The following is a 21,721-nucleotide window of genomic DNA, read 5'->3' on the forward strand; positions in this document are numbered from 1 at the left end:
TTTTTGTGGATTCTTGATTCTTACATACATTTGTATTCTGGCTGTATTCAGTACATGGTCCCAGAACATGTAGGTAACAATATTGCAAAATACAAAATCCTTACTGAAAATAAAACAAAGGCAATAGAGCAACATAAAAGCTGAGAAAATCCATTTGAGAGCATGAAGGTATATGGTATAGTATGAGTTTTAAAATGATCTGGGAGAAACATTTTTCCAGCAAAGGGTCTGTTGAAAACAGAATCATGTTATTCCATTTCACGTTCAGAAGTTATGTCTGAGTAGGGGAACAAGTAGTAGGTTATTGAATTTGAACTCTCAAGCAGAATTCATGATGGGGAGGGCTTGGAGGGATTTGGTGTTCAAAGGTGGATTTGCCAGATACAATTACACCTGCTATTTCAACTCTTAAAAAACTATTCTTTGATTCTAAATGATAGACAGCATCTGGTGTCCTAAATATTTGTGTCATAGCAGTGCTATTGAAGAGTCACTGAGCCAGTTATAGGAGTAGTACTCCCTTTCCTTTTAAATCACAAAACTCCAGACTAATTTACTTACAAATGTGAAAATAAAAATGAGATATAACAATTCTTTTAAGTGCAGACATTGCATGTTCAGATATAGCATCCACATTTACTTCTGCTATCCTTTGGGTGCCTAACATCGTTAGTAAGGTGCATTCAGAAAGATTTTTTTTTTTTTTTTTTAATAACTGTTTTTTTACATCATGGGCTAAACATTAATGTGCAGTAACTAACAGCTGTATACATCAAAAGAGCAAGCAGGATTTGGGCCACAACATTTAGAATTATGAGCTGAAAAGTAAATATTAAATACATCGTTCTGTTAGTTTTAATCCTTCGTCTCAGTTTGCACATCTAGGCATCATGTCAGAATTAAGCCTAGGTGGCACTGAATTGGAGAATAAACAAGCATACATTCTTCTTTGATAGAAGGGAAGCCTCAGAGTAATTTGTTGCTCTGCAATCCCACCAACAAATCAGGTGATTCTTATGCTGCTGAGGTGACCTCCTCTGCCAATACTAGGGAGAGGAGAGCAGAATCATGTCTCCATCCATTCCCTCCCACCACTCACCTTTGCTTGTTGATGGGAAGTATGTGGACATACCGTGTCTGGTTTGTGGCACACATCCAAAACCTGTGTGCGTGTTGTCCAGGCAGAGGTGGATGTGAGGCTGTAATTCCAGACCTCCATCTGCACCTGAGAAATTTGAGTTTTTACCTGTCTGAGTTCATTTTGTATCCCATATCTTGCAGTTTCTTATCCATTATGAACTGTATGTAAAACAGGCAAATCTTAACAGTACACACAAATAAGGGAGAAGCAGCTGTGATGACTGTGACAGGTTGCAGTGAGGCTTCTCTAAAGTCATTGTGCTACTATTTGGTGTCATCATCTTTACAGATCTTTTGTACAATAACCTGCATTTAACTCTCAACTTTTATTGAACAGGATGGTTTACGAAGATTATCAGGGAACGAATACATATTGTCAGCAAAACGTAAGTTTTAATTTGGCAGTTACTGAGATATTAAAACATGTTAAGAAATTTAAGAAGCAGGGGAAATGTGATCAGATACAATAATTATTTGGTTTTGTTTTATTTGTATTTATAAGCGTTGTTCTGCAGCGTTACTGAGCTTTATAGAAATGAGAGTTGCCAGGCATTACTACAGAAAAGAAAACACGTACATTGAGTAAAAGGGTATCTCAGGGTTATTAATAGTGATCTGCAAATCAGATCTGTTTTCCTCAACAGAAACTCATCAGGTCGCTGGCAGTTTGATCTCTCCAATCTCCCTCAATGACATACCCCCACGGATAACACAGGCAATGGAAAATGAAGAACACTGGGATTTTGATATCTTTGAACTTGAGGCTGCCACCCATAAAAGGTCAGTAAACTCAAGAGCTTGTAAACTGAAGTTGCTGAAAACTAACTTAAATGTCATCCTGTAACCAGCTCTTTAATTTCTCTACCTGTGCTTTTAAAATGGAATTACTTTTATTTTCAAAGTCAAATGCTTGAAATTTTCTCATTGTCATTTCTAGTTGTGTATGAACCCATTAAATATCTTCTGTTTCATCATACACTATTTCCTGCAGATTCCCAGTGGGTGTAAGTGAAGATTATATATCTTTGATATGGTATAATAACAAAACAATATCATTTTAAAAGCCTTCCTTTTCTGTTCTCAATAATAGAAAAGTTCTACAAATCAAATTGTTGTCTTGTGGGGATTCAAATTCAAATTATGGCCAACTACACACAGAGTCAACATGCTGGTCTTAATTTGATCAGTTGATACAGATCATGTTTTGTTTTCTCTCCATGTAATTGGCTAATTTTTATTCTTAAACAGTTCAAATACAGCTTTTCAGCAGAATTCCTGAATTATGCCTTTCTCTGGGATTAGAGGAAGGTCTTTACTCTAAAATCTTGGCAGGCTACATTTTATGTATAAGATTAACTGAAGAATATTTACTTATAAAAAGTAGGGCATACCAATTTCTATCACAGAAGTTTTCGAAAACAGATCAGCAGTTTTGATAGACTGTACTTCATTAGTAGCAAATGCTCCCACTAAGATTGTAAATAGATCTTTCTGTTTAAATCCTTGTTTTTATTTTCTGATGCCTATCAAAAGTTCTCCTTTGGGTCTAGTTTCATGTATCATGCTTTGTCTTAGCTTAAAGCTTCTATGAGACACTAATTTGGAGGCTAGGTCCTGCAATTAATTGACTATCTTAAACCCTTGTCAAAATCCCAGATCTGTAAGAGCTTTGAAAGGTATTAAAAAACAATGTCTAAGAAAGATACCAGGCATTTAGTTAACATATATGCACTTCATTTTTAGACCATGGTTTTATAAGCCAAAAAAAGTGGGAAAAAAACCCAGTTCTTTATTCTTCTTTAAAGTTATTTTATTGTAAGTGAATAAGTTTGCGTCCCGTTACTTTAGGGGTTTTTTTTGCTTTGCTACATTTCCATTTCTAATGTAGTGCTATAGATACAGTAATTTAAAAAAAAAAGGTAAAATGTAATCAGTCTGTGTGATTTACAACATTTAATACTCACATTGCAGTAACTTAAGAATTAATTATCCCTGTCAACATGCATGAGATCACCAGATAGCCAACATGCATGAGATCACCAGATAGGTTTCTCTGTTCTTATTGATTTGAAGAGACCACAGAGGGACAAAGGAGGTACTTTGTTGCCTGTTCTCTTATTAAAGGTATTATAATTATGATTGTTTCCTGCTGTGTTTAAATAAAGGCAATTCATTTATTAAGAGAATGGAAGTGTACTTCAATGAATCACAAGTATGAATATGTTATTAGTATTGTCTTCAAGTCCAAGCAGACATACGGTAGTAAAGCCAAGATAATTCATTAAATCTAAGCTTTAGTGCATTACAGTTCACTGACACAGAAACCTAGAGAGACCTTTGTCTGACAGTGCTACATGGGGGGGATTAAGGGGAATTTAACTTTAGTGTATTATGATTCTAGTATATGATACAGTATTGTTGAGTGTTTTTGCCAAAAGATGTAATTCCAACTCTAAATGACCTCAGCAACTCTAAATGATCTCACCTCACCTGTCAGTTGCAGCTAAAAATCAGAGTGCTTGATGCATCTGGAATCAAGCAGCAAAGCGAGATGCCAAAATAAGGGTTTAAGATATATTTTTAAAAATCCACATTTGAAAATATTTACCACTATACCTGTTCTTCTTAAGCAAAAAATGTCTTGGACAAGAAAACAGCGATATTAACTGGGTTCGAAAAAAGGCTAGTGGACTGAAACTTGATATTTTTTGCATTTGCTCTATTAAACATATTGCACTTTCACACCTTTCAGATTAGAAATATTTGGTACTGCTGTTCTGATCTTCATTCACCTGCCAGTCATCTGGGTTTAAATTAGGAGTTTGGCCTGGGGGAAGCAAGAGTACTGGAATACAGTGATGTTGGCTATTTTTGGAGACTCTGCGTTGCCTGAAGGTTCATCTGGCCCTTATAAGTCTTCTAGAAATGGCATACTCTGGCCTGGTCATTTGCTTCCAGAATACCTTTGCTTCCATCCTCTATTGCATGCGAAGTCAATGAGCAGCGGAAGCCTGCAAGGGTGGGCGTAAAAGAAATGGAGCAGATCCGCAGTGCAGAAAGAATAGTGATTGCAGCATTGTATACTATAGATATACTTAATCTAACTGTAAACAAGCTAGTTTAGGAATCTGTGGCAGCAGCAAGATTACCTCCCTCCTCTCACGCGCAGAATTTAGTACTTGCTAATTTATCTCATTTTGACTACAGTCTACATTTACCCAACATAGACTCCCCAAGCCCCAAAATACTGCTACGTGTAGTACAGCAGCAACATGGAACCTTTTTAATATTCCTGGAAGTGTCAGGAACTGGCATGATTCTGAGAGTGTGCATGTGATGGTTAGGCAGAACATTTCTACAGGTCTGAATTGTAATTCTGTAACAAGTCCTTATACCTAATCTGACATGTCATTGGTTAAAAATGCTGTGTAGATTCATACTATTTATGCCATGTAATATTCTTTCAACCTCATTTGTTTTAAAACTTTGTGTTTATTTTTCTCTATAGGCCTTTGGTTTATCTGGGTCTCAAAATATTTGCTCGCTTTGGAATCTGTGAATTCCTAAACTGTTCAGAATCAACTCTGAGGTCGTGGTTACAAGTTATTGAAGCTAACTACCATTCCTCCAACTCCTACCATAATTCTACTCATTCAGCAGATGTACTACATGCTACTGCTTATTTCTTGTCTAAAGAAAGAGTAAAGGTGAGTCCACATTTATAAGGAACAGTGTAGGTGGGAAGTATAGGTGTGATCAAAGGAAGAATTCTCAAAAAAAGATGCCAAGAGCCAAATGTCTACCTAGTGCCAACCAGTTTGGTAACTCTGAGGTCAAAGAACTGGTCTGCTTTACATGAGTTCTAGGATCTCTCTGATAGTATATGTAGATGGATGGATACTAATGGTATGGGAATTGAGCTATTCTTGATGGGAGAATAAGAAAACCTCCTTTTAAAAGAAAACTTCTTCATATAGTTAAACTTTCTCAGATAGGTGAGCTAATGACACAATTATTTTTGTGTCGGTACATGCCAAATACAGATTTAATGTAATAAATCACGATCTCTTTCGCCTTGTGATGGTCATTTTGCAGAAGACTCCCAGGACAATGTAGGCCATAAAATAGGTTTAGTGCTTCCAAAGCTATATCACCCACTGGACAAGATGCCCTGAGGCTTAAAGAGACTGCATTGGATGAAAGTATTGAAAAAGACTACTTGTCGACGTTCCTTGTACCATAACACCCACTGGCATGTTAGAGCCACTGACAACCAGAATAAATCAGAGCAACCTTTGTTCTCACACGCCCAGAGGGCAGACTGGAGAAGGGGAATTAAAATGGTGCTTGCATGTGTATGCAGTGGAGCGGCAGCACATATTTCTGAGTTGCATTTTTGGATAGAAATTCCTACCCTGAATTGGCCTGCCTAAGGATAGTGCTAGTGATGGGCACCTGGCTGAGACGTTTGTGACTATAAACAAGCTTCTGACAGCTCATTAAAACTGTAGTAAGTCCCTTAACCTGGAGCTGCAGCTCATTAGTGTGCTCTCCAGAGGCTGACTTACAAATACTATATGCCAAGTGGGAATAGAACTTCACTGGATATTTTCAGCTACTGATTTGCCAGAGGTTTAGCAGGTCTTCCCAAGAATACCTATGAAAAACAGGCAAGATCTGGACTCATTTCAGTGCCACAGAAGCATGACTGCTGCCTCCTTTTCCAGAATGTTATTTCCATTCCTCTGTAGGCATAGGAAGAGAAAAAAATGTTGCAGCAGAAGCAGGAGCAGAATCAAAGTTCAAAATTCTCTCTTTATCTTTTCAAAGTTACAGCCCAGCTGCTTTTGTGTTGTCCAGAGTTCAACTTAACCTAAATAGAAGGCCAGATTCTGCCACTCAAATTCACACTGAGAAGATTTTTTCAGTAAATTGAACTTGGTTCTTGCCTGGGGAAATTTTCTCGCTCCCAAATTGAAGCAGTATTCTCAGAATCATTTCCGCTTCTGTGCCACAGGAGTTAAGATGACAAAGCTAGAATCCTTGACCTGAAGTTGGGGGTAAAGGTGCTGTAAATCCCTGAGAAGTTTGTTATGTCAGACTTGGGAAATAAGCGTCAGATACACTGCTGTGGTCCTACAGGTCAAGTATTCTCCAGTTTCTGGCCACTTCCCATCTACACAGGTCTTTCTCAGCCAGACTGAGGACTGGTCAGTGTGACCGTCTGAGGAGAGCCTGTTCTAAAAATCTCTCTCTCCTAACTTCATACCACAAAAATAGAATCCCATGAGCAGCAGCTGAAAGAAAGAAGGAAGAAGCTAACACGCAGCAGATAGTATTTCAGACAATGCTAACTATGAACCTAGAGTAGAAATAATTCTTTGCCTTTTCTTGTTCTCCACAAGACCCTCTTGACAGTCCCCTATGAATAATATCCTAGCTCCGTCAAAGTCAAGTCACTGCATTAATTTCAGGAGGTGTAAAGTACGGTAGGGATTGTCTTTTCACCTACCAAGCCTAACCATTCTGAATGGTACTGTCAAAGCCAGTAGAGAATTTGGACCTTAAATTCAGCTAATTGGAATGGAAATTATCTGCCCTGCTCCCAGATTCAACTGGGAACATTTCTGCTCTTGTGTCTCTTTCATTTTATTAAAATTTTTAACGTAATTGTTTTGTACCTGTGATTCTTCACAAAAAGCCAGCATGAACACAGCATAAAGGCTAGTTTCCAAATGTATACAATATATTTCTGAGATGCTTGGTTCTTTTTCTTCTTTATGCTATTAATACAGTATTAAAACTTAAGTATAAAACCTTAAAAGTCAAATGGTTTTGTATTTCATCATAGGGTAGATATAATTAGACATAAAGCGATGACCAATGTAAGTAGACGTAAAACAGGGAGTACAACATGCTAAGAGAATCAGAATCTGATACAGAATGTATAGAACAGTGTGTCATGTAATTTTTCCATGGATGTAAACCATCAAGTATTCTTCATAGAATTCATATTAGCTGTAGTCCCAGAACACTGTTGAAATAGAACTGGATATATGGGAAACATTCCTTACAAATTGTAAATCTAGCCAGCATGTAAGTGGAATGTGATTAGGACACATCAAGTTTCCAAAAGAAATGAAGGGGTCTGGTGGAAGTAGAATAATTTTTAGCAGTATTGGTCTTTTTTCCAAGCCAAATACCCTAACTCCAAGTGAAGGTGGTTTCTGTGTTGTAAGAAAACACAAACTAATTTATTACTTTGCATTTGTTTAATTTGATGTGCTTTGTCAAAGGTGTGGTTAAGGCAAAATTCAGGCAGCACAAAATGGCCAAAAAAGTCATGCAGTGTTCAGTGAAGCTTATAATGAATTTTCCATTGCTCTGTCTAGAACATTTGACCCTTACTGATCTGCAGAGTTCTGGCTTTTATTCCTCAGCAACTTGGCTTAATCTTATGGACAGAGTAGGGTTTCTAGTGTCTGCCAGGAAAACTGAGCATCCTTCTATTTTCAGCAAACTTTGGATCCAATTGATGAGGTTGCTGCACTCATTGCTGCCACAGTCCATGATGTGGATCACCCAGGAAGAACAAATTCTTTCCTGTGCAATGCTGGCAGTGAGCTAGCAATTCTCTACAATGACACCGCAGTACTGGAGAGCCATCATGCTGCCCTGGCTTTCCAGCTCACCACCCGGGATGACAAATGCAATATATTTAAAAACATGGAGAGGTAAGCTTAAAACCCAAGGTCCTTGCCTGCCCACTAACATCTTTCACTTTCTTCTGTATAACATAAAATAATGCAAACAAGCATCCTAGAGGAGGGCAGTGCCTTGTAGATAACTGTCCGTAGCCCTTGTGGAATTTTGCTTCTAAAACAGTAGAGTGCTTCTGTCTGTCCTGCACAGACTTAGGAGTAACCCCATGGTTTCAGTTCCTCCTGTGGATAAAAAGGCGGACCCTATCTAAGGAACGTAGTGTAAATCCTAATGTTAGCAAGTCTAGAAGAATCATTTTGTATCATTGGACGTAGAGGACAAGCTATGGCTGAGTGGGTAGATGTTTGCTGGGTAGAACAAGGATAGAAAGAGTCTCAGAGCATCAGTCAAAAATTAAATGCCTTGTTGCAATGGGAAGGATAGTGAAGGACCTGTTGTTCTTCTTCCAGCCCCAGAAAGGCATTTAGGGTGAGGACGTGACCATTGCCTTGGCCCTCTCAAGATACAGCAGAAAAGTATTGCTGAAAACTTGGCTGGAGCATGAGCCACTGCTGAGTGTCTGTGCTAAAAGCCTTGGGAACACACCGGTGTGGCATGTCCTGGCAGCCCTCCTGAGTAGCTGGTGCCTCTGCTTCTGCCAAGCTCTTGCACTGTTTCTCCTAGAGATCCAGTCATGCCTCTAGCACATATGTCTCTGCACACCAAAGGGTACTTCATCCAGCATAGATGCAGCTGCCCAAGCCTCTATTACTGTTCTTTCTTCCCCCAGCACCTCTTTTCAGTGGAAATGGTCTGTAGCATTTTTGTTAGACTTGTTTTAGCAAGCAGCCCTTTGTGAACCAGCCAGCATTCTTAATTGTTTCCTTCTTTAAACAGGAATGAGTATCGAACCCTTCGCCAAGCCATTATTGACATGGTCTTAGCAACAGAAATGACAAAGCACTTTGAGCATGTCAACAAGTTTGTCAACAGCATTAATAAACCCTTGGCAGCGCTAGAAGAAAATGGGGTAAGCGACACTGCAAGTCCTCCTTAAAATGACTAGACAGGGACTGGGAGCCCTTGGCAGTAGGAAATCCCCACATGGTATTGTAAGTTAATCAGAAACGTGGAGAAAGAGAGACTAGAAATGTGTCTTTCACCTCTGGGTTTGAATGCCCTTCTGCTTGACAAAGTCGTCATGCATTTTGAGGGTGAGTGGGACTCACTTGGATCCTATTAATATTTCAGTGCTATGATGTTATACTTGGGACCAGAAGCTTGGGCTGTGTATTTTCCTGTTAAAAATACCATTTTGATGAACCCAGTCACTCCCATGGAAAGAAAGTGGCAAGACTTGGCATTGTTGTTGGCCATTTCTGCAAAGAAGCCAAGATTTGCCTCAGAACAGAAGCTGAATTACTCCCTCACTCACAACGGGAACTGCTGGTCGTGCAGCATAAGGGCAGGTATATTGACTGCCATATGGCGCATTCTCTGGAAATGAGGGCCCTCAGCCTTCAGCACTGCCTGGCAGCATTCATGGTTTTTCTGTCTACTTTCTTTTTTAATCTTTAAAATAGATGATGGTGGCATTATGTATCATATAGACATAATCAATAGCCATCTGGAACCCCATGGACACAATGAAATTGCCTGTTAAGAACTCATTCTGAAAAACCACACCAGTTTCAATAACAGCTTCAACGAGCAGTTTTGTTGCCAGTAAAGAGCAGTGTATAATTTTGTTGGAATGGTTTTTTGCAAAGAGAAGATTTTCAGAAATGGTTGTAATAAAGTTTGCATCGGTGGCAACGTCCTGCAGGAGCTGCAATGGTTTTCTGTGTTTTCTTACCATGTTTTTTAGAAAGCCGTATTTATGACTGTTGTGTGTAATGGGGGAGGGCAGTCTTTTTATTATCTGAAGGTGGGAGAGGAACAGGTCTTGTTTCTTCACCCATTAGAAGCAGACTGGAGCTTAATTGGAGGAGAGTACCTTTGTCCACAGGAGCATATGCTAGTATTTGCTTTGTTCTTGGCACCCAGCGATGCTAATAAGAACTATGTGAATGTGAAGCCAAAGTCCCAGTAGGATACTGGTTTTACTGACTAAACTAGGAGAAAGGCTGTTAAGTCCTCAGTTGGATAGCCTCTCTGGGTAAGCGTAGCAGCATTCAGCGTAGGAGGAGAAGAAACATGGAGGAGAACAAGGGAGCTGCTGCTGTGTAGTGCACTGCACCGGCTGACCTTGTGGAGTGCATAACTCTTTAGGGCACCTGGTCCTGCTGGAGGGCTCTCTACTGGCCTGACTCGGTGCGCAGAGCCCCTCCTCCCAGCCCCAAGAATTGGGATGCAGCAGTTTTTTGAGCAGCACCATCCATACAAAGAGCTAAACTCCTCTTCTTGCCTGTTATGGAGAGCTGAATAGCTGTTGCTGCTGAAGAACGGGGCTTCAGCAAATACAGTGACATATAGAAACAAAAAAAAAGTTTAATTCTGCCCTTGAGCCCCAGGGGCTGCAGGGAAATAATCTGCCCCACAAGGCATATGCAATTCACAGCAAATTCTGCCCAAGGATGGGAAGAAAGACAAAGGCTATATAATTTTTATTGAAAACAAGAAGCAAAATGTTTCCTTTCTTTTGGTTGGGAGTTTCTCATTTCAGCAGGTTCCTATTAAAAGGCCTGTAATGTGTGAGTGGGTAAACCAAATCATTTGCTGTGCTTGTTACTAGCAGAACAACACTGGCAGATCCTCTTTCAAGTCTGGTTGTATATCTGGTTGCAGCGGCAGCATGTGTTTCCTGTCCTGGTTTCCAGTCATGGCGGTGACTCAGTGTAGTGTTTGCAGGCTGAGCTGCCAACCGTGTGTTCCAAATGGGACAGTTCCACTTATTTTTTTTATTTATTATTTTTATACATATTTGTTCAAAGAGCCATGCTGAGAAGCTGCTCTGTTTGTTTCCTTTCTTCTTTTGTTTCATAAACTGAAAAAAATCCTTTCCAGCTCCAGCATCCTTTATCCTCCCATTTCCCTTCATGATGTCACCTAAGCCTATGACAGGAAGCCAACATCTGACATGCAGAGACACCTCTGCACTCTGAGCAGGATACTGGGACTAAGCACAGTTAGCACATTTTATTCCCAAGACATCCGCATCCAGCAAGTAGAACTGTGCCCTTCATTTGAACAGATCACAGAAGCGAACATCCTTTCTTGATTCCTGGTGGTTTACCTACTAGGATATTCTCTACTATCTTTAACTGAATGATCTCTAATAATTTTCTGTGCTTAATTTCCGTGCTTGTGTTTCTGGAGCTTCCATCACTTTATTTTGGCTTTCTCTTATGTAATTTTGCCATGCATTTGGAGATGTATGCATCTCACTTTGTTTCCTCCGTATTTTCTCTTCTACATATCTAAAAATGAGGGAAAAGAATTGGTTTGGTTCTCTCATTTTGGTGAGAACTGTGGAGCTGGAGCTGTTTCTGAGCCAGTATACTACCAAATAATAATTTTTTTATTATTGTCAGTTTCTTCCTTTAGGAAGAACTTTCTTCCCCACAAGAACTTTCTTCTGAAAAATATGTCCTAATAAAAAGTCAGAATGTTTCTGCTGCTTTGTATCTCCCTCTTCGTACAAAATACCGCAGGAACTGGTGGCACATTATTATTATTATCATTATTGTTACTGTTACTTCTTCACTGCTCTGACTATAGACCAAGACCTTGTAAGGTGCCAGAGAAGTCTAGTATACTCCTTGCTTCAAAGAGTTTCTATTCTGAGTAGATGGTATTGTAAATTTCTGTACCTACCCATCCCTAAAGAGTCAAGTAATAATGTTGTACTTATAGGTAATTTCTTAAGATATTTTAATCCTGAATCTGTCCTTTGGAAACTTACTTCATCAGAGCTCCACAGAAAATAGCTTCTAATCTGGATCATTGGAGCCTTTACTCATATTAGCTGTACGCTGGCTCCAAATATAGACTACCGTTGACGCGCTTATATGTGCAGCCTGGGAACCAAATATAAGCTGTGTGTGGGCTGAAAACTTTCCTAGACTTGCAGAGGAAAGATGAGGCTGTTCGGAAGCATGTTTCTAATACGTTGCTTTAATACTGATAAACTCTCAGAAAGCAAAATTCCCAGTCAGGTCAGAGACTGATGGGCCAACATAGGTCCAGTGGAAGGGCATGAGGAGCATGCCTGGGAGGCAATGTGGGATCTGACTCTCCTAATAGTAGCAGTACTGTCAGAATGATTGATGCTCATGCTGATGAGGTTTGCGTGTAGAGGATGACCGTGCATCTCGGGTCAGTCCTTTTTTTTAAACCAGCTATTCCACTCTTAATGTGCAAGACCATTAATCCTTGGATTTCAGCAGAGATTTACATTTTTCTGCCTACACAGTGCTCATCACTATGTGTGTAGTGATGAATGGATTCTCTCCACACTTTTAAGGAGGCAGATAAGGCATAGAGGGATTAGATGGCTTGCCCAAAGATGCCCGAGAGATCTGTCACAAAGACAGTGACTGAATCCAGAAACTGGAGTTCAGTGCTAGTTCAGAGCTGTGCCTAACATTCATAATCCCTCTATAAATTCAGTTGGACATCAAATATGGTAGCCAGTAGCAGGACTGATCCGTGTAGCATCCGCTGAAAGCATTGCCAAGGCACAAAGCTTTTGAGTAAGTGCACAGAGACCTTGCTAATGGATTGTTTTTAATTCTTAAATGTTACAGAATAATGGTGATGGAGAGTCAGTCAAAACTGTTCTCACGTCTCCTGAAAACCGTATCCTTATCAAACGCATGTTGATAAAGTGTGCTGACATTTCCAATCCATGCAGACCCATAGAACAGTGTATAGAGTGGGCTGGACGCATCTCTGAGGAGTACTTTGCACAGGTAAGGCAGCTAAAATGGGCTGCTGAAATTCCAGGTGAGCACCTCTTTAAAATGGAAGAGAAGGGTCCATATACTGCCAGTGTCCCAGAACATCTAAGGCTGCATTACATAGTGTGAAAAATAACAACTTTTTTATTTTAAATGATGGGATATTACTCATGCTGATACAAAATTAGATGCCTTCAGACAGATGAAAGCTGACAACTTCTACAGTGCAGTTTTTGAAAAATTTAAACTTTCAAGTTGTTCAGTTTGGAGCTGGGCTTTTTGAGTTTTGCCTGAAAATGCATTGCCATCACAAGAGGCAGAGGAAGGGTGCCTTCTGTGTACCCACGTGCTGGCTATGCCTCAAGAATAGGATCATCAGGTCCTAGTGTTAGCATGGGAACAGCACTCACTCCAAGAAATGCTGTAAGACCTTAGCATGCTGTGCTGAAGAAAGGTTTTAGGAAGATGGGGAAAAGGAGAGGGTAGAGTCATTATTACAGATGATAGACCAAATACTGGAACTGGGACTTGGTACCTCAAGAGAGGAAAAAGAGGATAAAAAAGATATTTTGCCATCTCTGAGTTGTACAGATTGTCGCTTCCATCAGAGATTGAAAATGGTTGAGCATCTTTTAGCTCTGAAGCAGTCATAACTTAATCAGTAATGTGTGAAGTTACTTAGGGTCAGCTTTGTGTGTAGATGCATAAAGTAAATGTATCACTTTGTGGGAAACACTGGAAGGCACTATTTGTCTGCTGTTTCACTGAAACCTAGATGACTAGGTGCTTAAGATTAAATTGCTGTTTCTTCAGATTTATTCACATTCCTCTGTTTATTTAGCAGTTGCATGCTCTAGCCAGTGCCAAACAATCTGCTGCTAAAAGAAGCCCAGTAACAGAACGTGTCTTAGATGAATAATCACAAGAGTGTTTTTTGCAGACTGATGAAGAAAAGAGGCAAGGTTTACCTGTTGTGATGCCAGTTTTTGACAGAAATACTTGCAGCATCCCCAAATCCCAAATATCATTCATTGATTACTTCATTACTGATATGTTTGATGCCTGGGATGGTAAGCAAAACTCTGGTATATTTCCTGATGATAACTATTTAGTGAACATTTGAAACTACTGTGATACAAAATTGCTTTCTTATGGCTCCTAAAGAAAGGGGGGGAAAAGGGAAGATTTCTGCAGTTCATGTAAGCTTAATAATTTCATTATTGCTTAGGAGTATCTTGATACTGCTACAAGCCATTCTCATGGCTTCTCTTTAGTATATCATATTCAGGCGATGTTTGATTTTCTTCGTTTTAAACTTGCTTCTCTGTAAATGGAGAACAGAACATATTCTCCTTGGTAGCACTTTGGGCACAGTCATTTTGTCCATGTTAATATCAGTTATTATTCAAGACAAATTTCTACAGTCTGGAAACTGCTTGGGGGAGCAGCTATTGCCTTCCAAGTGTTGCCTCTGTGGTAAAAGTGGTAGGAAATGTGACTCTCCTGAATGCCAGATCATGACATGTGACTGAGATTTGATGAAGTAGAATAATTACAAGCATAATTAGCTATGCCCTGGAAAACTGGGTCCCTTTTCTGGGACTTGCAATACCAGTATTAAGTAGACTTACAGAACTGTTCTCAGTGGCATGAGTGATACATGAGTGATGAGACCTATACAGCCAAAACCATTTCAAGTATCAGTGTGACAGATTTAAGCTTCCCTACTTAATACAGTTGCCCAGACATTTCAAGTGATATTTAAGCAGACAGAATCATGTGACTGTTTCAATTCTGCAAACTAAATACACTCTGCCCTTTCTTCCCTAGCATTTGCAGACCTGCCAAATTTGATGCAGCATCTGGATAATAACTTTAAATACTGGAAAGGACTAGATGAAAGGAAGCTGCGGAGCCTTCGACCACCACCAGAATAGCAATTAGACCATGGTGTGTAATTTACTAACCAGATGCATATTTATTCAAGCTCACTTTTATTCATGTGATTTCAGATTTGTTTTGGTCTCTTCAGTATTACAGTAAGGCTAGCCCATGCACTTGGGGAACTTTCAAATTCAAGAGAACATGAGGTCAGCAGTTGACTTCCACAAACTACCATGTGTCGACTCCAATGAAATAAGCCTACCAAGTGGAATTACACTGGATTGCTGCAGTACTTGTACTGAAGAGGGTTTATTAGTGAACATATTTTTGCAATATCTTCATACCAGTATGTGAAGCTGGAAAAACCTTGAAGAATCCTCATAAAAAGGACATTCACTAGAAGATTTTGCTTAATCCTCAATCCTGCAAGTGAAAAAGAAATATCTATTAATAGAGACTCACCACTTTTATGAGAAAGCTACATGCTTTTTATAAGCACTTAAGACAGTTACGTAGAACAATCAGACATTTAAAATGCAACTCTCTGAAGGAATTTTTGATCTATGAAAAATAGATGTACTCTATTTTTTCACATCACAGAAGGTGCAATCATTCACTTCTGAGCACTACTGAAAGTGAGTTCTCTTTAAGAAATTTAGTAGCAAATGTAAAAAATAACACAAGAATTTTTGAGGTTGATCGTTAGCATCTATGATTAAAATGATATGTTTTATTTATTTTATTAGATGTTCAATATTTTCTATGAATTTATAAATACTTAAAAGCCAAAGCCAACTTTAGATGCATTACAAATTTACATGATTCATACTCATTAATATACATTTAATTGATGTACAGACCTTTTATTTTCATAATGCAAATACAAAATACTATACAATGATACATTTTTATTGCACTGTAAGGATAGATGTGTATGTTTAAATATTGTCTGATTTATGTTAATTAAAATAAGTTTTATTGAAAAGGTCTCACTTGAGAATAGTAGAATAAACAAGAAATGTATACTGTCTGAGCACCAGAACTGCAGTAGTTCTCCCACAAACCAGTGACAACCACCTGATCTTCCCTTGGCTACAAAAATAATAATATGTTGGAACTTTCTGTTTTCTCCCATGAAATTTTATGACTGAATTCCCTGTCAAAGTTTGCCTTATTTTATATAGTATTTCTACAAAGCATTCCACAGCATATATGAAGAGGTAATACTAAACATCTAATGAATTTCAATGTTTTATAGCCTGTGTATTTTCCTCTGCCATGAAAGAAACAGAACATAAAACCACCAACAAAAACCTTTAACTCAAGAAGTTTGTAAAGGCTGTGTACCTTCACAATTTGAATGAAACCTTCATAGCAAACACCAGAAAATAATAAAATGTATATTTTAAGAAGTGTCAAAGTCCTAGCCATTTCATTTGAAATGTATATTTACTTTGTAGTTTGCAGACTAATAGATACATGAAATTCTTTTAAAAATAACTAAGATACTTGCTGTCTGGGGAAGGGAAGAGTTGGGGGGGTTGGACTGGCATAAGGGTGATGAAAGGTGGTATATGGCTGGCAAGCCCCTGTGTTTGTGGCCTGCCCTTGGCAAGTCCATCAAACCCTTGTGTGCCCTTGGACAAGTCTCTTCACAGCTAAAAGCAGTGCCACGCTGTATTCCACTGAAGGACTAGAAGAGCATCCTGTCAGCCTTCCTGGTAGGCAGAAAAGCACTCCAAAAGCACTGAAAGAATTGCTGACTATTGTCAGCGCAGAGGCAATTGACTTTAGAGACATTTTGAACCATTCCTGAAGAAGCACAAGCAGGGGAGAGGTGGATGATGGAGCAGTTCAGGGACTGCAGTAGGAGCCTTAAAGCAGGTAAGAAAGAAACAGGTACCTCTCCAGGTGTTACCTGTTTCTATGTTTCTCCTTCATCTCCAAGCCAATGAGACTCAAGGGTCACCACCATTTGTAGCTCATTACTGTTCATGTTTGTGTGATGCCTTTTCTGCCAGTGCTGCCCTTACTCTGCTTGTGTGCTCTCCCTTCCTACATAGAATTCAGGTTATATGCTGTCGGAGCAGGGAATTCCCTTTCATAATTTCCTTTAGTTTGTTGATGCGTGTGTATTGCCTAAGCCAGCGGGGCTCAGATCCTGCCTAGGAGCGCCCAGACCATGCCACTGTCTCACTGACAATAGCAGAACAGAGGTCCTCGTTGATCTTCCAGGGGTTCTACAATCGATACTGAAAGAGCAGATACATTTCCATTGAAGGCTGAAAAAACCAAGTATCCTATTTTCAAAGGGAACATGCAAGGAGAGGGAGAGTTGGCTGCCAGATATGTTGTTTTCCTGGCAATATTACATTGTGTTTCCCTATACATGCACCTATTGTAATCAGCTGTAATTTGCCACCTGGTGTTAATCTCTTCCATTGCATGCAGGCTCCTGTGCCTAGTTCAAGGAAAAGCTACTCTGGCTCCAATAGAGGGAAGTTGCATCACACCGTCAATATCTCCTCCACTTACCTGCTGCAATGAGGATAGGAGAGGAAAAGTAACAGCATATGGGCCCAGAGAATGTCTGCAGGAAGGGGGTAAAAATATTTCTTCATAAGCATAGTTAATATTCTGGGTTATATTAATGAATGGTAAAAGCAGTTAATTTAATCTGCTATAAAAATGCCTGATGCATCATGATTGAAAAGATGTGATCAATATGATTAATTCCCTGAAATTCACACTGCATTTTCAGCGCCATTAGTTGGAGTGTAGAGCTGTGCTAATCAACCCTCTGTATCAGCCAGATTTATGTCCATATTGGTGTACGATAATTTCACTTAACATAAAACATGATTTGCAGCCACTGAATGCAGCTCTGTTCGTTCTATTGTCCATCTAAATTTCGCTCTTGCCAGGGGCAGATTATAATCAAAGTCTGGAACCACCATGCCTGATCCTCACCCAAGATCTCTTCCCACTGAGCTTCCCTCTACAAGCTACACCTCTTAAACCTTCTGTGCAGTGTGAGGCTGTGCAGGTTCAGTGGGGGCAATTCCAGGCTGCTGCCCATGCAGCAGGAAGGGCCTGGTGGTGGAGCAGTAATAGCTGTAATGTGATATTCATCGCTCCAAGATCCAGATGTCTTTGGATCCCATTGCAAATTCTTCAGCCATTCCAGATCCCCTTCCTTTCTTCTCCAGGTATACATAGCAACATCACATGCCCTGTCCTCTGAACGCTTTCCAGTTTAGTATCTCTTCCCACGCTTTTTGAACTGTCACTCAGTGATGGAGCTCTGCTTGGGACAGAAACCATGGCTTTACTGATGGTCCTTCACCATGGAAGGGGAAACACTGGAATAAACTCAGAGAGTATGATTGAAGTTACTCACAATTTCAGACAGGCTGGCAGTCTTATACAGTGTCTGCACTTTTCATTTGTTCTTGCTTTAATGCTAATACAAGAGTAAATTCCAATGTAGACATGATGAAGGAGAGGTCCTTTATGCACCTCCGGGGTTTTAATCTTAAAGCTTTGTGTTTTAAAACTGAACAAGGTTCAGCAATTCAGCATTAAATGACCCATTCAGAATGATTGGCTCTATTTTCCATGCTGCATATTTTCAATCAGGTAATACTGCTGCTAAACCTGGGGATCACTTTAGTTGCCTCCAGGTGAGTCTGAACTATTATGATCTGGTAAAAAAAAAAAGTTAGCTTCTCAGCAAATTGCCCTAGATGAATATCTTGGTCCCTTCAAGGAATAGGTATAAAATTCTGAGTAATAATTGCTTATTCTTAGAAAAAGAGAAACCAGACAGGTGTCATGCACAGCTACCACGTCACAGGTCTAAAGACGGCTTTCATACTACGATTTTCCCAATGGCTATATATAAATTAAAAATCACCTGAAATGGAATGAATGCCTTGGGTTTTGTTGCAGTGCTTTTCACTGTGGCTGTCTCTGCTTATCTCAGTAGAGACATCATTGATATGACACTTAAGAAAATGTGTCACGAACATGAAGGAATTGAAGCAATGACAAAGCCATTCCCACATAAAGGAGAAGAAGGAAGGATAATAAATTTAAATATCTACTAATCCCTTACAGGATGCTCAGAAACAGCACAGGGGAACTGTAGTCAGTTGTGCCCTTCTGTGAGACCAGAAGGGTTTGAGTCATGACCCTGTGTGGAGCACTTCGAAATGAAGTCTCAGAGCTATTCACAAGCTTCAAAACAAATAATCTCTCTGCTGACGTTGTGACATCATGCCTCCAAGGTACAGTGGTCCCAGGGGTGCTCGTTAAATGATAGCAGGATGGATTGCATTTCATCCTGATGTGATGTTTGGATGCAGAAAACGAGCTTTTGAATTACTGCCATGTCCCTGTGCAGCCTGTACTGCTGGTTCAGAACAAAGGGGATGTCGAGGTGCTTCAGCTATTTTTTGTTCTGCTGATGCTATGGTTCTGTGGGCAAAGGACTTTCGTGTTGTAACTCCACTGAATGCTTTCTCTTGCTGCCTGCTTTGAATGTTACTAGGGCAAAGTGTCTCATGTTTTCCTTTTTTTCCCTTGTTTAACATCTTTAAGAATCTCCTCCTACACTTCCCACACAAACCTCAGTGAACTTAGCTTTGCAAACCCTGCAAAGCTATGTGTTAGCATCCTCTTTAACAAGCAAGGCAACTGAGTTAGAAAAGGCCAGAGGACCCAGAGCCACTAAGCAAAATGGGTTTGAGGCTTCTAAACACCTTTGAAGTCCTGGACCTTCAAGCCCTGCCTGTGATTTAACAATAAGTCTTTCTCAAGCCAGGAAACAGTCTTCTGGTCTTCCGATGTTCCACTTTTTCCCTCTCAGCTTCTCTGTCTTCCATTCTTCTTCTGATCCCATTTGCTAGGAGTCCTTCCCTTAACTTCCACTGCCTTTGGATCTCCCTCAAACACACAGCCATAACTCTGGGACTAAATCCTGCCTTTCAAACTGACTCTTGCTGCTTACAACAATTTTTACCACAAGAAAATCTTCTTTTTCTGATTCAAGTCAAATTTAAAGGAAAAATATTCTATAATGGATGAAAGCCATACACCGGTACCACAGGCAGAAGAAGAATACAAACATAGTTAACTAAAACAGCTTGTGAGCACTGCGTTACTACTGCATGCAGTGTGAATATGTATGCAAGGTGGTTTGTATTGTACTCCCATATGCGAATTGAAGTTCAGGAGTGTTCACAGGCACCTCTGCCTTTGAGGTTACATTAGCAAATACAAGCAGCTGTGGGCACTTGTTGAAATTTGAATCTCTCTTTTCTTGGTTTGCTTGCTCCCCCCCTCGAGTGGCAAGAGTCATTGCTAGAGCTAAGACTAATCTTAGTTCAGTCTATGGTAATTAACAGAAGTTACTTCATCCTTTAATCACATACATTTCTCTTGAGGTAGTGAAATAGCACAGCAATGCGCACAGTTTTAGAGAGGAATTGAAAAAGGTGATTGCCTGGTTTTGAAATGAAAGGAGGAATTTAGCCAGTGTGTAATTATTCAAGTGAGAAGTTGGTCCTGTCTGTCTTTAATATTCCAAAGTGGTATTTGATGTAAATCCTTCCCCAGAGTTCATTACATTAGCTCTTAGCTCAACCTGAGCATGGTGAGCGCCAAGTTCAGCATGCAGCATGTTTTATAACCAAGTAGAATGATGTCATCCTAGTGATCCTGCAGCTCCCTAGTTCCTTGGGAAGAGGTACGGCTTTGTCTTTAGCCTAAAGATGAAATGGAATATGTTTTATGAGATTCCCTTGGTATTTGCAGTGTGGAATGTGTGAGGAATATTGCTTTGCACCTCCAGCAAGAACTGTCCCTTTTTGCCTAAAAAAAAAAAAATGTTATTTTGCTTGTAGTATTTTTTCTTTACAGAAAATGAAATTTTTCCTTTACAGATCCCTAAGTGCTTTACAAGAAGACCCACAGAGCCCTTTTGCAGGTGGGTAAAACAAGTTGCAAGGAAGCACAGTGGCTTGTTGGCATCCAGCCCATGGCAAACCCTGGCCTAGTCCTGGGAGCTGCCAGGCTGCTGCTGAGGGGTCTGGGTTGAACCATGCTGACTTTCAAAAAAAGTGGGAAGAGAAATTTAGAAAGCAGGTGCTTTCATAACAACTTGTCACTGCTGCTTTACAGAGATACTGGTCAGAGCTCCTGAGAAGTCAGAAATCTGTCCTCCCTCCCCACTTTGTCCTGACCTCAGTGAGACTCGTGGGAGTGCCAAGTGCCATCGGCGTGTGCACACGGAGTCCCAGCGCCTGTCCCCAGCGGTGGGTGGTGCCAGCTATTTCAGACACTGTTTACGGTAAGTAAGAAAGACTGCAATGATATAGCATGAATGTAAGTGCTAAGAAACAGGCAAGATGCCCAGCCACCCCACCGAGACTGGGCTGGGAATGGCATGCATAACATCAGACACAGCTTTTGGGGATAGTTAGGGAGAAAGACTCCAATCAGGGAGAAAGACTCTAATTGCATGAATAGACAGTTTTCAGGACATCGTGACAGCAGAATGAAATTCTGCTCACCATACAACCAAGCCCTAAAAGTGAGCAGCCTCTCCCAGCCCCTGAAAATCCATGCTGGCAGACTCAGTGCAAATATGCTGTCCCCTGTTATGACAAATCTCTGACAAGCCAAGGTCAGAAAGCAGAAAGTTTTAGCTGCTGTATCATGCCAGGAACAAAAAAAGAAAGAAAACAAAAAGCCTTCTTTTAAAATAAGCTGTTTTAAATAAACAAGTGTTCTTTGAACCACATCAGAGTACATACCTATCAATATTTTTTAAATAAATATCAGTGACATGTTTAAGTCTGGCTCAGTATGTATTAGCAAAGTGGTATTTGTGTTGCTTTTGTTGTAACAAGAGTTATAGTGTTTCTAGAAGGTGGTCTGAAAAAAGGGATTTCTGGGGTTTTTTCCCACTTAGCATCTCACAGAGAAACATCTGCCCACCAGTAGCCCCACTTCAGGACTTACAAGTAAAAAACCTTCCCAACGCACTGATTTTGGTGAAGTTATACTTAGAATCATAGAATCATAGAATC

At 39.9% G+C, this 21,721-nt stretch overlaps 1 protein-coding gene across 1 annotated transcript in view; it reads left to right on the forward strand.

The window, feature by feature from the left end:
• The window catches only part of LOC104084143 (high affinity cAMP-specific and IBMX-insensitive 3',5'-cyclic phosphodiesterase 8A-like), a 126,653-nt gene extending 111,809 nt beyond the window's left edge, over positions 1 to 14,844 (forward strand). Inside the window, exons 15-23 of the mRNA XM_009587874.1 lie at positions 1,478 to 1,526; positions 1,785 to 1,920; positions 4,649 to 4,847; positions 7,657 to 7,874; positions 8,740 to 8,884; positions 12,591 to 12,755; positions 13,684 to 13,813; positions 14,574 to 14,693; positions 14,776 to 14,844. Of these exons, the coding sequence (XP_009586169.1) occupies positions 1,478 to 1,526; positions 1,785 to 1,920; positions 4,649 to 4,847; positions 7,657 to 7,874; positions 8,740 to 8,884; positions 12,591 to 12,755; positions 13,684 to 13,813; positions 14,574 to 14,680 (1,149 nt within the window). The 3' untranslated portion in view covers positions 14,681 to 14,693; positions 14,776 to 14,844. The remainder of the gene's footprint in view (positions 1 to 1,477; positions 1,527 to 1,784; positions 1,921 to 4,648; positions 4,848 to 7,656; positions 7,875 to 8,739; positions 8,885 to 12,590; positions 12,756 to 13,683; positions 13,814 to 14,573; positions 14,694 to 14,775) is intronic.
• Positions 14,845 to 21,721: the final 6,877 nt, after the last annotated feature.

Source organism: Fulmarus glacialis, unplaced genomic scaffold (genome assembly GCF_000690835.1).
Source record: "Fulmarus glacialis isolate BGI_N327 unplaced genomic scaffold, ASM69083v1 scaffold13441, whole genome shotgun sequence".
Classification (NCBI taxonomy): Eukaryota; Metazoa; Chordata; class Aves; order Procellariiformes; family Procellariidae; genus Fulmarus; species Fulmarus glacialis.